At 42.0% G+C, this 14,585-nt stretch overlaps 1 protein-coding gene across 1 annotated transcript in view; it reads left to right on the top strand.

Moving 5' to 3' along the window:
* The first annotated feature begins 9,479 nt into the window (after positions 1 to 9,479).
* Positions 9,480 to 14,585, top strand: part of mrc2 (mannose receptor C type 2) — a 40,091-nt gene continuing 34,985 nt past the window's right edge. Inside the window, 1 exon segment of the mRNA NM_001097247.1 lies at positions 9,480 to 9,612. Within this exon segment, the coding sequence (NP_001090716.1) occupies positions 9,504 to 9,612 (109 nt within the window). The 5' untranslated portion in view covers positions 9,480 to 9,503.

Below are 14,585 nucleotides of genomic sequence, written 5' to 3'. Positions count from 1 at the left end.
ATATGCACTGTGATTCTTGTACTTCAGAGCATTCTGGGTAGCTGATTTCTGTATAATAGATGCAATAACTTTAATGAAAAGATTGTATTTACTCTTCAGGCATAATGTAGAGAGAACTAGGGATGCCAGCTGTGCGATTTTGAACCAGACATCCCAGTTTTTCAAAGGGTTTCTTTCTGTCTAGTTTAAAACATTGAGAAAACTGGACTGAAATCCAGCCAATTGTGTGTAAATGATGCAATAACGACGCTCTGGCATCATAACCCCACCCAGCCTCTCCATACCCTACCCTGGATGCCATCAGCAAAGCACCCTTTGTTCGAGTTTTGCCAGGGTCAGACTGGGGTGTGCGAGGCCCAATGGGACTGCTACCCCAGGGGCCCCCACACCCCCTCTGAGGCCCCCACTTCCTGCTTACACACTGCAAGCCCCCTTTCCCCTGCAGAGGAGTGATGAGGGAGGGCAGATTAGGTCTGGGTTGGTGGGGCCCATCAGGTTTCCTGACGGTCGAGTCCAACCCTGTGTTTTGCCATAGGCAAAGGTGACAACCCTATCAGTGCTAAACAATTAAAGAATTATAATATTTACAGTTGTGTTCAGAGCAGTCAGCCCTATTTTCTTGCTGAAGTTTTCTTAATGAGAGCATTCTGAGAAGTCAGTGTAAGCAACAGTCATGTTTGAGATTCTATTTAGTATAGATAAATCTAAAGCAACTGGACTTGTTAAGTAATCATTGAATACGATGAACTAAAGAAGCTGCTCGGATGAGTAGTGAAACGTATTCAATGTTTACCTAACAAGTCCAGTTGCTTTAGATTTATTTATACTAGATATACCATGACCTGGATGATTGAAAATCTTCATAGACATATTTAAGATTCTAGTTATCATTATTATTAACATTTATTTATAAAGCACCAACATATTCCGCAGCGCTGTACAATAAGTGGGTTTCATACACTGGACATACAGAGTAACATATAAAGCAATCAGTAACCGATACAAGAGGTGAAGAGGGCCCTGCCCAAAAGAGCTTACAATCTACAAGATATCATAATAGTGTGTTCAGGATCAGAATCCTCAGAAAGCAGCACTGCTGCCACAAATTGCTGCTAATACGCTGTCTACCTATATAAAATCATATTCAGATGCAGATCATACATGTCCAACCAATTGTGTCCCATACTGCAGCTTTGAGATGTTTCATGGCACTTTAACATTATAAGGAAGCCACAGAATATGCTCGGCAGCCCCCCTTCCATCCTGCAAACCCACATTCTAGTGAATGTTATTATTCATCTACTTGCTGAGCTGCCAGTCTGATTGCTGACCACACACTGGAGCCTCTTTGCACTCAGCAATAGGCTGTACCACAAAAATACTATCCTTTCCCACATCCCCTTTAAATAAAGGAAAAAAACTGCTGTGATTGTTCTACTAGACTCTGCTGCCCCGCATCTGATGCTGGCAAATCATATTGCCTTACCATGCACACTACCCTACAAATACCAACCAATTCCCTGACACCTCTTGCCCTTCTCTATGCCCTGTGCAGTGGAGATGCTACTCTTGGGGGTCCCACAAGAGGATTGAGCATTATACGATGCATAGTTTGAAAGCAGTAAAATATATACTTATTAGTCTATAATTAGTCCCAGCATCATTTTGTTAGCCTTTGTTGCATGATCAGGGCTGGATTTAGGTCTGGTGCAGCCCCATGGCACTGGAAATGAGCTTGCCCCTTTCCGACAGGCAATTGGTGCATGCACAAGAGTGCTGCTGTTGAGAAACTTGCACCAGGTGTCAGCGCCCCAAGTTACCAGGGGGCAGCAAATAGCCATATTTGATGTGGGGGGGCAGCATCAACTTGGCCGACTTAAGGCCGTCTGAACCCCCAAATGCCCCTGTCTGTCCTGCTCATGCACTGGTTGCTGATAAAATAGGTACCCCCACCCTCAGTTCTGCCAATGGATGTAGCACCTAGTATCTAGTGGCAGGGGAATTCTTTTTTGTAAATATTTTTTTTTGTATTTACCATATAGATACAGCTCTGTATATGGTCCTTGGAGATTTAATGCAATAAAAGTGGCAGGGAACAGGTAGGACACCCCTGATTTCTGCTGGTCACTCCCACTTAGCTTTAAAGGGATGACAGATCTGGTAACAGAGATAGCTGGTATGTTCCTCCCATGGGGGATAGGGATGCTACTATAAGGGTCAATGGGTTACCCATCATTAACTGTCCCATATGGCAGCCAGACACTGTTTGACAGTCCCCAGAACAGGCACAATTGGTGGAATCCTGGCCCCTATATGCTGGTGGGCTCATTGCCTGGGGTGTGGAGGGGGGGTTGGCTTGGCCTGTTGCACGCTCCACATCTGTTTCAGACATTACAAATCCCATCCAAACTTTTTTTCCCTGCCCTATATCTCACAGCGAGGGGCACTCAGCCAAATTCTGCAGAGGTCTGTACATTTTTATGTTTGTGCAAGGAGAGCTATGGTGCATATTATCACAGGGGCTGGATCCATTTGAGGTATGGAGGGGGGGTGTTGGAATTTGGGAAAGTAAAAAGCAGGATCTCTGTAAAAGTGACTGTGCTCCCTCTCTCACCCCCGCCCCGTCCCAACATCTCCATCTGGTTTTAATATACCATTATTTCAGTCCTTGAAGGGAGCCAAAGAGGGGGAGGGCAGGAGAGAGGGGGAGCTTCCTGTAACAATTCAGCAGGGGGTGAACTGGCTCACATTGCTCTGCAAGGCATTACATGCACTTTATAGGGGATAGAAAAAGAAAACTACCTTTCCCCTGTATGGAGCTTGCCAGCTGCAGTCCACAGGCATGTACAGTAGGTAGATGGGTTTGGTTGGTTGTGCTCTGTAATGTGAGCCCTGGGACAGAGCGGGATATTATAGGGTACCTACTTCCTCTAGTATGGACTACATGCCTTACAATATTAGCCTCAGGGGACCATAAAATAAACTCTGTGTGATCTATTTTTACCAGTAGATCCTTCCAGCAGGCACAAGGGTATCCATTCTAGTTTGGATAAAGAAGGTTCATGATGCAAAAAGAGTTTTTCACAGTGAGAGCCTCCCTGAAGTGGCTGTAATGGCCACTAAATAGTATCATCCATTAAATAGCTTCAAGAAAGGGCAGGATGCCTTTTTAGAAAGGGACACAATACAGGCTTACTGAAATTAACCTGTAGTACCAAGCTGATCCAGGGACTGGTCCAATTAACCTGTTTAAGTCAGGCAGAAATTTCCTCTGCTGAGGCACATTACAGATGCTTTCATTTAGACAAAAATGTCATACTTGATGGACGTATGTATTTTTTTTAAACTCATCAATTGTGTTACTGTATATGGGCTGGGCCAGCCAGCCATCCTAGGCAATCGGCCTGCCAGCTTGCCCCTTCTCGTCACGTGAGCTTGTGTACGTGCACATTGGTGACCAGGCTAGGGACATCCCCCTCACTGTTGTGCCCTAGACAAGTGCCCCTTCTGCTTACCCCTAGTTACAACCCTTATGTATACAAAAGCCACTGATGCTTTACAATAATTATGATGCAGACTATCTTGGTTTTATATATATATATATATATATATATATATATATATATATATACATACATATATATATAAAGCCATGGGATATATTACATTGTTGGTAAAGGCTCTGCAAGTGAAATGTCAGCCGGGTGGCAACCCTAATTAATAATAAGCAATTGAGTTTCATATGTGGCAGTAATATGGAATCAAGGTGGCAACTCTGCGGATAGATAATTGCCTAGGGCAAGTAGCCCTTAAGATATTATCATACATTTATAAATAATAAAACTTGTAGATATGTAGGCCACGCCTCCAAATTGTCCTGGCCACACCCAGCCACAACCAGTTATGTGTTATTATAGATATAGTATGTTAGTACATTTTCCCTCCCTGTTTTGTTTCTGTCTGTCTTCTCTTCCTCATAGATTGTAAGCTCTTTGGGAGAGGGACCTCATTCCAACTGTGCATCGAAACTCCTAGCACTTTGTGTCTATGCCTTGCAGTGCTATATAAAAAACTAACTGTTATAGTATTATAGTGCAGTAGTACATGTTTACATGATAGTTACATATGCCTAGGTTAGGACCAATAGGGCCCACCCTCCGGAATGGCAACTTTATCTGCTTGTTGGGCCTAAGGACTGGCCATACATGGTCAGATAGTTGTGAAGTGTGGTAAAAATCTTGAGCTTGTATGGCCATCATTTATAAAAAAAAATATCTGCCTGCTTAATGGATAATTGGTACTTTATATAATATACTGCATGGCTGCTCAGAAAGCTTTGCAGGGTGCATCAAGCATCTGGTTCAGGAATGCAGACTGTAGATAAAATACGTATTCAGTTTCAGTTGAATGAGGTGGCAGCCTTACTACAACCTGTGTCTCAATAATGCGCCGTGCCTCTGTATATTATGGATGCTGAGCAACAGTAAAGTAATTACCATGAAATGACCAAGTCATTTGTTTTTTCTCCATGGTAATCCAATGTATTTGTGTTTCGGGTAATACCGAACACTGCAAATCTAACATATGTTTTGGGTAGCAGCCAAATTACTTCTCCTAGGCCCATGTAACAGCGCTCATGTACACATGGACACCCAAATGCACAGACACTCCAATAAAGGATTCTATGCATTACTGAAAGAATTAGTTGGAGCAGAAGGAGAGTCTCAAAACTACAGTGTGGGAAAGACAGTGAGTGCATACACAGACATGGAATAAACATGGGATTAACAATGTACATTTTACCAACAGCTGAAGAGAACAAAACCAGCTGGAGCACAGATTAAAGTGATACTGACACAAAAAAAAAATATTTTCAAAATATTAATGTACATAAAAAGTTATGTATAGGTCATGTTAATCATTTTTCATGGAAAGGTTTGCTTTTGTAAGTAATTGTTACATGAAGTTCCTAAACCTGACTGTTTTGCCAACCTGACTGTCCCTTATCAGCCTATTAGTTATAGCTTCTAAAGCTAATGGCCTACTGCTGCACAAATATGGCAGCCTCCTCATAGAGGAACATGGGGGGTCAGAAAGGGAATGGAAATGCATCAGGAAGAATTTTTATGGCAACATTATAAAGTTCATACAAAGACAATGTTATGATATATTTAAAAACAGTTTAGGTGCCAGCATCCCTTTAAGGGCAGTGACACACGGGGAGATTAGACGCCGTGCAACAAATCTTCGTTGTCGCGGGCGACTTAATCTCCCCGCAATGCCATCCCACCGGCTAGAATGTAAATGTAAATATTTCACTCTACTTGATTCTAAAAGTTAACTTAAACTAAACAATTCCTTTAATCAGGAGCCAGTTAACCTTTATTTTGAGTTTGGAAGGAAACTGGTGCATCCAGAGGAAACAAACACAAGTATGGGGAGAAATTTGGCATCTTAAATCTGCCATTGTATGGCTAGCTTGAGGGTTCGGTGGAGTTGACTTCCTAAGGGCGATTAGTTGGCGACTAATCTGCACAGGGAATAGGCAAAAGCGATTAGTCACTGTGATTTACTTAAAAGTCGCTGCGACTAACTGCCCCATGTGTCTTCACCCTAAAGGGTCCAGCGTAATTAAGGGGACCCAGCCTAAAGGCCAGTAGGGGCAAGATTTGAGTTTATGCCTTTCTGGTTCCTCCTAGATCTATATCACGGTGACCTGATGTTATGAACAAGCAATGACATATTTCAGTGAAATAAACAGTCCTGATGTTGGGTTGCAAATGTTGGGTTCTTGAAGCCAAACCTTATGTCAGACAGGGAGATTAGTAGCTGCCAGTTGTACCTCTCTTCAAAGGGGGTTTGTTTATTCATAGGGAGATAGTGGTACCTTTGCCCATAGAAAGTAATAATACTTATTTCTACTTATCTCCCTCTGTGACAATCTTAAATCATATGGAGTGTGAGCTGAAAGAAGGACAGCCTTTTTGTGTGGCTTTATCAGTGTAATTACAGGTTTGGGACTTTCATGTTCATGTATCCCATGCCAGAACACTACATTTAATACATCAAAGAGATTGTTTGTGCCAAATGGTCACTTCACACCCCCCTGCCAGATCTCAGGAATTTGCATTTCCTACTTTCCTACTGTTTATATCACTGCAATGTACTGTGTTCTCTGAGTATCATTCTGCCTTCACTCCCTATATATTTTGGCTCATAGGGGCACATTTACTAAAGGGAGAATTGTCAACAAAAAGACTATTTATTAACAGGCCCTGACGACTTTTCGATAGCAAAGAAGCTTAGCGCTAGCAAAACTTGGCGCCTCTTTGCAAATTCGGTATTTTACTAGTGGGCGAACTTTTCTCTTCCTTCCACATTTCGCTCAAATCCATTTTACCAGCTTCTAGCTGCCAAAGTGATTAATTTAGATATGTAAAGTAATTGTATCAATGAAAGCAAATCCTGCTTTCCCCCAAAAAACTCATATCCGGCGTCAAAAACTTTCTTATTTACAGTATTATTCTATATATAAGTTGTTAATGTAAAACCTATTTTCCACCAATTCCACCTGTATTGTTACTGTGCATTTCACACATGCTGACTGGCAGCCTCCCACAAAGATTTGTTTTTTGAAATGAAATGATCAAATGATTCCAAATAAATAATAATCTGTTACTAATAACCTGTTAATTGTTTGTGGTTAATTAAAGTCATAAACATGTGTATACTGTTTGTCTAGGTATTAATACACTCAGAAATTTCAACCCGTTTTGCAGTTTGTTAGAAATAGCTTATATAACAATAATGTTTTTCTGCGTCTGACTTTGTTCTAACTGCAGCTGATAAGAGAGTTAGTCTTCCTTTTGGTTTCATGGACATTTAAAAAAAAAAAAAAAAAATTGGGTACTTTTACCAAGTTCCGCAACATCATTTATAAATACACATATCTGTCCTGTATATAGCCACTGTTTTCAATTAACACAAGCTGATATACGCTAGTGAATTTTCACTTAAAGATAGTGCCACTAGAGAAAAGTATTCGCTGGCAAAAATTCCCTAATGAAAATTTGCCAGTATTCTCTAGCCGCAGCAAAAATGAGCATTTTTATAAATTAAGCATAGTTGTTGCAAATTAACGCCTGCGAAGTTGCACGAAGTATAGGGAAGCTTTCTGAGGCAAAGCTTCATATAGATCTGCAAGTGAAAAGGCTACCTACACTTTCCATAAAGACCAAGAAGGGTTGCTCACCACCAGATTTAGGGGGCTGTAGGACTTTTGTTCTGTCAGTAATAGAGGTCCAAACAGGCAAGCAGAGGGGTGGCTTAGTTAAAACTTTTTATTTAAGGCTAAACCTGTTGATGGCTGGTTAGAGCCATAGAGCTATAAGGCATAGATTTTTAGGTTTGTCATTCTGTGGGGTGGGAGGGGTGTAGTTTGTGGGTTTTTAAGTCTGATTTTGGATTAGCAATGTTTGCTTTTGGGGGGGGGACAGTGTTGCTCAAAAATGTCAGCTTTTTCTATGTGGAAATTAATGTGTAAGTGTGAGAAACCCAGGTGCCCTGGATTTTTTGGACATATGTCATGTTTGGGATTTAGCTACTCCTTCCAACTGAGCACCACATACAAGAGATATTATGCTGAGCGCTGTGCTATTTCTCGATTAAATGTTACTTGAGGAGTCCAGTGCTACAATTTATTCAGAAGTGTCAGTTTACAATTTGTTTAACAGACCTCTTATGGCAAAAGTGTAGTAAACATAAAAAACACGTTTAGAAAAAGGGGCAGTGATTGTGTTGTCTTCGAAATGTTCTCTGTTCCTCACCATGTATACACAACCATTGCCGTAAAGCGAGGCTGGACAGCCTTCAGTATAACCACAAATTGTGTTTCTCCATCAGTAGATGACGTTGGTGAAATAATGAGCACCGCTGCTCCCAACCCTTTGCTCATTAATTAGTGTCTCTGCAGTCCTGGTAACCCCTGTCTGCATCCTCTGTAGTTAACCTGCTGCATGCCATCACCCTACCATCAAACATGTTATATTCAGCACCCTATCATACACAGTATTAGGCTAATAGTACACAGGGACCATTAAGGTCCCCATACATGGGTCGATTCTAGCTGCCGATATCGGTCCCTTAGACTAATCCGGCAGCTAATCGGCCCGTGTATGGGCACTACTGACGGGACTGCCCGACCGATATCTGCAGGGGCGGGCCAAGCCGACCGGGCGCCCTAGGCAACCCGGTCGGCCAACTCCGCCCACCTCGCGATTAGATCGGTCATTGCCTCCGCCGCTAATGACGGCGGAGGCAATGACAACGTAGCACTAGGGGTAGGCAGGAGAGGCTCCTGCCTGGCGCCCCTCAATCGTTGTGCCCTAGGCAGCTGCCTCTTCTGCCTACCCCTAGTTCCGGCCCTGGATATCTGGCTTGAAATCGGCCAGATCTCAATCGGGCAGGTTTAAAAATCTAGTCGGATCGGTCCCCGAACCAACTTTGCCTATACCCGTCATTATAATTCGATCGTTTGGCCCGTAGGTGGGGGATATAGGGAGAAGATCCGCTCGCTTGGCGATCTTAAGATGTATGGGGACCTTTACAGACAGCTCAACAGCACCAACAATCACCCCCTGCCGCCTCAAGCTATCGTTTATAAAATCTACTGTTGGCAAGGGATACTGGGATTTTTTTTTTGTACATTCTTAAAATACAGTGTAAAGAAGCTAAACTGTGATTTATAGGAGTTCATTTTGGATCCAGTAGTGGGTTTTGGAAAGTCATTCAATCTCCCTGATCTTCTCAGGCTGCACCTGGAAGAGTCATTATGGATCTGCATAATACAAACAGCCATAAAAAAGAATAGAGTCAAAAACATATTTTATTACTGATCAATGGTTAACTACTATGGTTATGAAAGTGGTTTAAAGGGGAATGAAGTCTTCCTGTTTCTTTAACTCCATCCTCACCTTTTATTTACTCTGAATGTCCATGTGTATCTATAGCAGGAAGCAACCTGCTCAGACACAGTGGTAACATTCACACGACTTGCAGAATCCAACCTCAGCAATGCGAGGCAGCAGGGCTCATCACCAAGCCACGTTACACAGGACTGCTGTACATGGAAACATTATTCACCATAAACAAACTTAAAGAGAGCACAAAACATTTAACATGTGCTTATAGTAATTGCATCATGAGTTCTTTTCATCTTGCGTATAACTGGGCATTATTTTGGCACAGGGGCAGGGAGGGAGAAGGAGGCTGGTAAGGAGTCACTAAAACTTTTTTTTTTTTCAATCTTCCCCCAGTTTTTCCCACTTGTTTGCGTAATGTCTGATCCAGCCCATTTGCTTTAACAGTCACACAAGCCCAGACATACAAGACCTTTTCATCTACTCCCTTTCCCCTCCCAGATTTCCCTCCTCCTTTTTTCCCCAGTCATCTGTGCCGTTTCACCCCTCCATCCTTCTGCAGCAGCCCTGTAGGTTAGTATTAGAATGCATTGCTGCAGCAGGCATCTAGCTGCCTTCCACTGGATCTGCCTCCTTATCCAATGCTGCTGCTTGGTTTTTGCCTCTGATTTGCAACTTACTAGTCCCATTGGAGGTAAGTCATAACCCGTTGTGGGCTTATGCCTCTATGCCAGCCCAGCTGGGGGCTCCCCGGCATCTCGTGCCCTCTGCATGCTCCACTTGTGTTTGGGAATGTTAATTTATTTCATTGTTCTTTAAAAAGATGTGTGACTTGATGGTTTCTAAGGCAAAGCGCTTCCTCTGCATCTCTCAATATAAAGTGACACAAACAGGAATATTTAGGGTGGCAGAGAGGCAGCCTAGCGAAGAGACAGAGAGGAGCGATATAAGGGAAAATAAGAGAGTGAGACTTTTCTGATTTGAGTAGAAGCAGATGTGAATTGGACAGTTTCATGTTAGAATGGGGGAGGTGTACCAGAAACTCAGACATCAGGGGGAAAAAAAATTTAGAAGGGGGGGGGGTTCTACAAAACAGTGAACCACCCTTGCAGCCTGCCAAATGGAGGGGCCCCACTGTCCTGCTATCTGGCATTGGGGACAGTCAGAGCTATCCAATAACAGCACAGGCTTTGTGTAACTTTTAGTTATTTCCAGTATGTCTAAGGGCCACGGCATTCCTAAAAGTTTGTTACAAATCTGATTATTGGGCAGATTAACAAAAAATATCTAAACTTTGTTGGAAAAACTTTAAAAAATAAGTTTTTGTTTGTTCTGTTTGCCCTATGAGTGTGATTGGAAATTGTCTATATGGAGGCAAGGCACTAAGCCACTCCATACAGACTGTTGGGAAATGAGACAGAAAGGATTAAAAGTGGCCACACACTGGCAGATCCTGCAGAATATGAGCTGTTGGCACAGCATGACCACATTTTCTGGCCTAAGTCTCCTTATCTGCCTATGCACCATTCACTGTTCAACATGGCGCATCAACAGATGATATTATCAAACCTGTATGGTTGATGAACCGACCTGTATTCATGGTACATAGCTATCGGCATTGTCTGGACAACATGCACATAACATAAGTTGCTTGGCCATCTTGAAAATCCCTGGTTTAATATCTGGATTTTCAAGATCTTCTTGCTGTGACTACAAGCACATATGTATTCACATGTTGAAGGAGGAATGGACCTTTATTAATCGGTGGGCTTGAGTGCAGCAGAAGTGAAGTTGGTGCCTCATTCCCTATGCCAAACACTTTCAGATTGCAGGCACTGGCATTTCTTCATTGTGTGCCCTACCAGACCTGTAACTCCCATGAAGCTGCTGGTAAATGACTTGAAGATAGGTCCATAGGCATCTCCCTGGGCTTTAATTACAGCAATGTGCATTATCATCAGAACACCTTATAGTGCAGCCTATAGCAGTGAGCCTTCCTGTGACATTACTTTCAGGCTCACCTATCCATCCATAACTGGTCACCTGTATGAAGATATGTAGATATATTCCTGGGCCCGAGGTATATATATCTCCAGTGTGGCCCTGGCCATATTGTGTTCTTTTCTGGTATTTATATAGCACTGACATGTTTCTGAAGTGCTTTATAGAGATCATACATCAGTCACGGAAAAATTCTATTTTCCAGTTATAGATTTTAAAAACAAAATTATTTTAGAACAGGTATGGGCTGTGTTATCCAGAAAGCTTTGAATTCCAGGAAGGCTGTCTCCCATAAGCTCCATTTTAATCAAATAATTCAGATTTTTAAAACTGATTTCCTTTTTCTTTGTAATAATAAAACAGTACCTTGTACATGAACCAAATCAAGATATGATTAATCCTTATTGGGGGCAAAACAATCCTATTGGGTTTATTTAATGTTTTTAACATAAGGTATGGAGATCCAAATAACGGAAAGACCCCTTATCCAGAAGTCCAGAGTATTCTGAATAATGGGTCCCATTTCTGTTGTGTGTTTCTGCTAAGTAAAAGGCATTCTATACCCTCTAAGTTTTAGATGGTGTTTATTGGTTTGTAACACCAAATATTCTACCATGTTTTGCAATGTTAGTCACTACAGAGCACTGTTGGGAGAGGATATATTTTATTTTATCTAAGCAGGGAAAACAGAATGACAGCTCAAGCCACTTTTTATTTTTATTATTATCCTTTATATAGCACTAACATACTCCTCAGGGCTTTACAGAGGACATGCACACATAGTAAGGCCAGTAGTATTAGGATCCAGTTAACCTTTCTGTATGTTTTTGGAGTGTGGGAGGAAACTAGGGCAGTGCTAATCACTGCACCACCATATTGCCCTGTTCCCCAAGCATAAACTACTACTATGTATGGGGCTGTGTATTAATATTAGCAGCTCTATGAAAGGAAACATTTTCATAGACCAGGGGGTCCTCTGGGGAAGAACTAATTTGGCAGTGCATGAGGTTATATGAGGTTGAGATCGGTATATTTGGTTATGGTGGCCATACAAAAGGCTTAGAATCACTGGACAATTAACCCTTGGATGGGCAAATGGCACTGCTCTGTGTGAGTGTGGATCTTTAAGGTGGCCATACACGGGCCGATTCTAGCTGCCAATATCAATGGGCCTGTCCGACTGGGACACTAATGACGGGCCTGTCTGATCGATATATGGCCTGAAATTGTTGTCGGATCAGGGACCTCATCTGTTCGTTGATGCGGCCATCAAAGCGACTGGTTCCTATACCCGCTGTTCTAATTCGGTCGTTTGGCCTTGGGCATAGGTGGGGATATCGGGAAAAGATCTGCTCGCTTGGAAACCTTGCCAATTGAGCGGATCTTAGTGTGTATGGCCACCTTTATAGTGCCACTGGGTTATCTGACCATGATGTGCTTAATGAGTTATGTAAGTTCATATATTTGTTTTGTTTGTTAAACAGCACACATGAAGTGTTGTTTGTTCTTATACTCGCTACCTTTCACATGCAGAGAAGAGATTATTATACACAATACAGAGGCCACACTCCCACACTATTGCCCATGCTGAGCATCAGCTCTTAGAATCTTGCCCATTTTTTTTCAGCTGATGACAAAGACACTTTTTATTTATTTATTTTATGTTCAAGTGTTTAATAACATTATTATTATTATTATAACTTCTTAACATTTCATTGGGTTGTTCAGCCTGGGCTCTTAAAAAGGGTCCCAGATTTTGGCCACCTCTCCCCGCCCATTTGCTCGGAGATGAGCATTGAGGCACTCAAAGCACTGAGTTATTTCCTGGCAAACACTGGAGTCTGTTCAATCCCTGCGCCTCAATGATTTTACTTCTTCAGCTCTGACACTAATATTCTGCTATCATTCTTTGTGATTTTCTGTTCATTGCATTTTTATTCTGCCCCTCTCTAGCTTGAAATTAAAATTACTTGGTTGCTGAGGTCATCCACCTAGCAACCGGGCCTGGACGAGGATTCAAAATAAGCCCTGGCACTTCAAGTACACAGAGGCCTACACAGCCAGGCCAATAAATTAGTGACTGTCAATGTTTGCATCTTACAGCAGCTCCTCTGGCCTGGCTGCCAGAATCCACAGATTGCCAGTCCTGCCTGCTAGGGCATAATGGTGGGGGGCACTAGGCATGTAACTCTTCTGCAGGCCTACACAGCTGAGTCCTTGTGGGTCTTGTAGGCAAGAAGGGGCAGAAGTAGATGTGGATTAGCTTCCGCGCAGGGGGAAAAGGAAGCTGGCGGATTAGTTGCACGCAAGTAGGAGGGGGGTTTCCCGGTGATGAGTGGGTGGAGCATTACTTTTTGTCCTTGCACTGCCCATGTGGCTTCACTGGGGGGCGTCCAACAAAATGGCACCCCCAGTGTATTAACATTTTGTTCTCTTATATATATCTATATATATATATATATATATATATCAACAAAATGATCCGCACTCCAATCTTCATCATCAACCGCTGTAGAATAGTGCCCAGGTGCAGCTTGGGATATATCATATATTCAAGGAATAGTAAGCGCACTCCAGGGTCTTAGCTTAAAAACTGAGTCTTTATTTCAATATTGCCATCTGATTGACGTTTCGGCTCTGGCCTAGTGCCTTTCTCAAGATACAAATGGCCACAATAAAACATCCCAATAAATATACAATTACTAAAAAGGTGTGTTCCAACCCCTCCCACACTCACTGCCCCATTTTCAAGGGGAAATATTATATATTACTATCTCTTTTTAGGGCTGATTCTTATCAGAGAAAGTTCTAATGTTCCCAGATTATGTCATGAAGTGGTTGTGGTTGCTGCTTCAGCTGATAGAAAACAGCTTAGAGGAAACTGTTTCCAGTCCACGTGGAAGCTGAAGCCAAACCTCCCCAAATTCATTGCCTTAAAACTTGCCTAAAGTCTTAAGGAGCAAATAGAGGAATTGCACCCAGGCTCCTGCCACTCAGCACTATGGCAGCTATGGCAAGTTTAGGGAGTTAGCACCTAAAGGGACCAATATCATTACAATGGCCTTAATTATCTTAATAACCCCCTGTTTGTATTAATGTATTCTACTGTACAGCGCTGCGTACATAAGTAGCGCTTTATAAATAAAGATATACATACATTGGCCACTTTTTATTAACTCGTTCATTTTGACACAAGCTGGATATAACGCCCTATTCCTTTCTGTGACAAGAGATCCCTGTATTTATGTATTATATGTTTGTAAAATGTAACTTTAAGTATGTTATAGTATGGCCTATTCTAAGCATCTTTTCAAATGGTCTTTATTTTTTACAGTTGAATTTTCATCTTCTGCCTCTTTCCAGCTTTCAAATAGGGGTCACTGACCCCCAGCAACCAAAAACAATTGCTGTGTGAGGCTATAATTTTAACTGTTCAGACCCACTCATATTTATATTCCAGTCTCTTATTAAAACCACTCTTTGATTGCTATGATAATTCAGACCCTAGCAACCAGATAACGGCTGAAGAAAAAGTAAAATGAATAAAAAAAAAACACAAATAGAAAAAAAAAATGAATACCAATTGCAAATTGTCTGAAAATAGTACTGTTTACATAAGGGGTTATGTAGTAAAAGGCACTAAGTTTGGCCATGGCCATCAGAAGG

This window comes from Xenopus tropicalis, chromosome 10 (genome assembly GCF_000004195.4).
Source record: "Xenopus tropicalis strain Nigerian chromosome 10, UCB_Xtro_10.0, whole genome shotgun sequence".
Classification (NCBI taxonomy): Eukaryota; Metazoa; Chordata; class Amphibia; order Anura; family Pipidae; genus Xenopus; species Xenopus tropicalis.
This window is presented reverse-complemented; position numbering and strand designations above follow the sequence as displayed.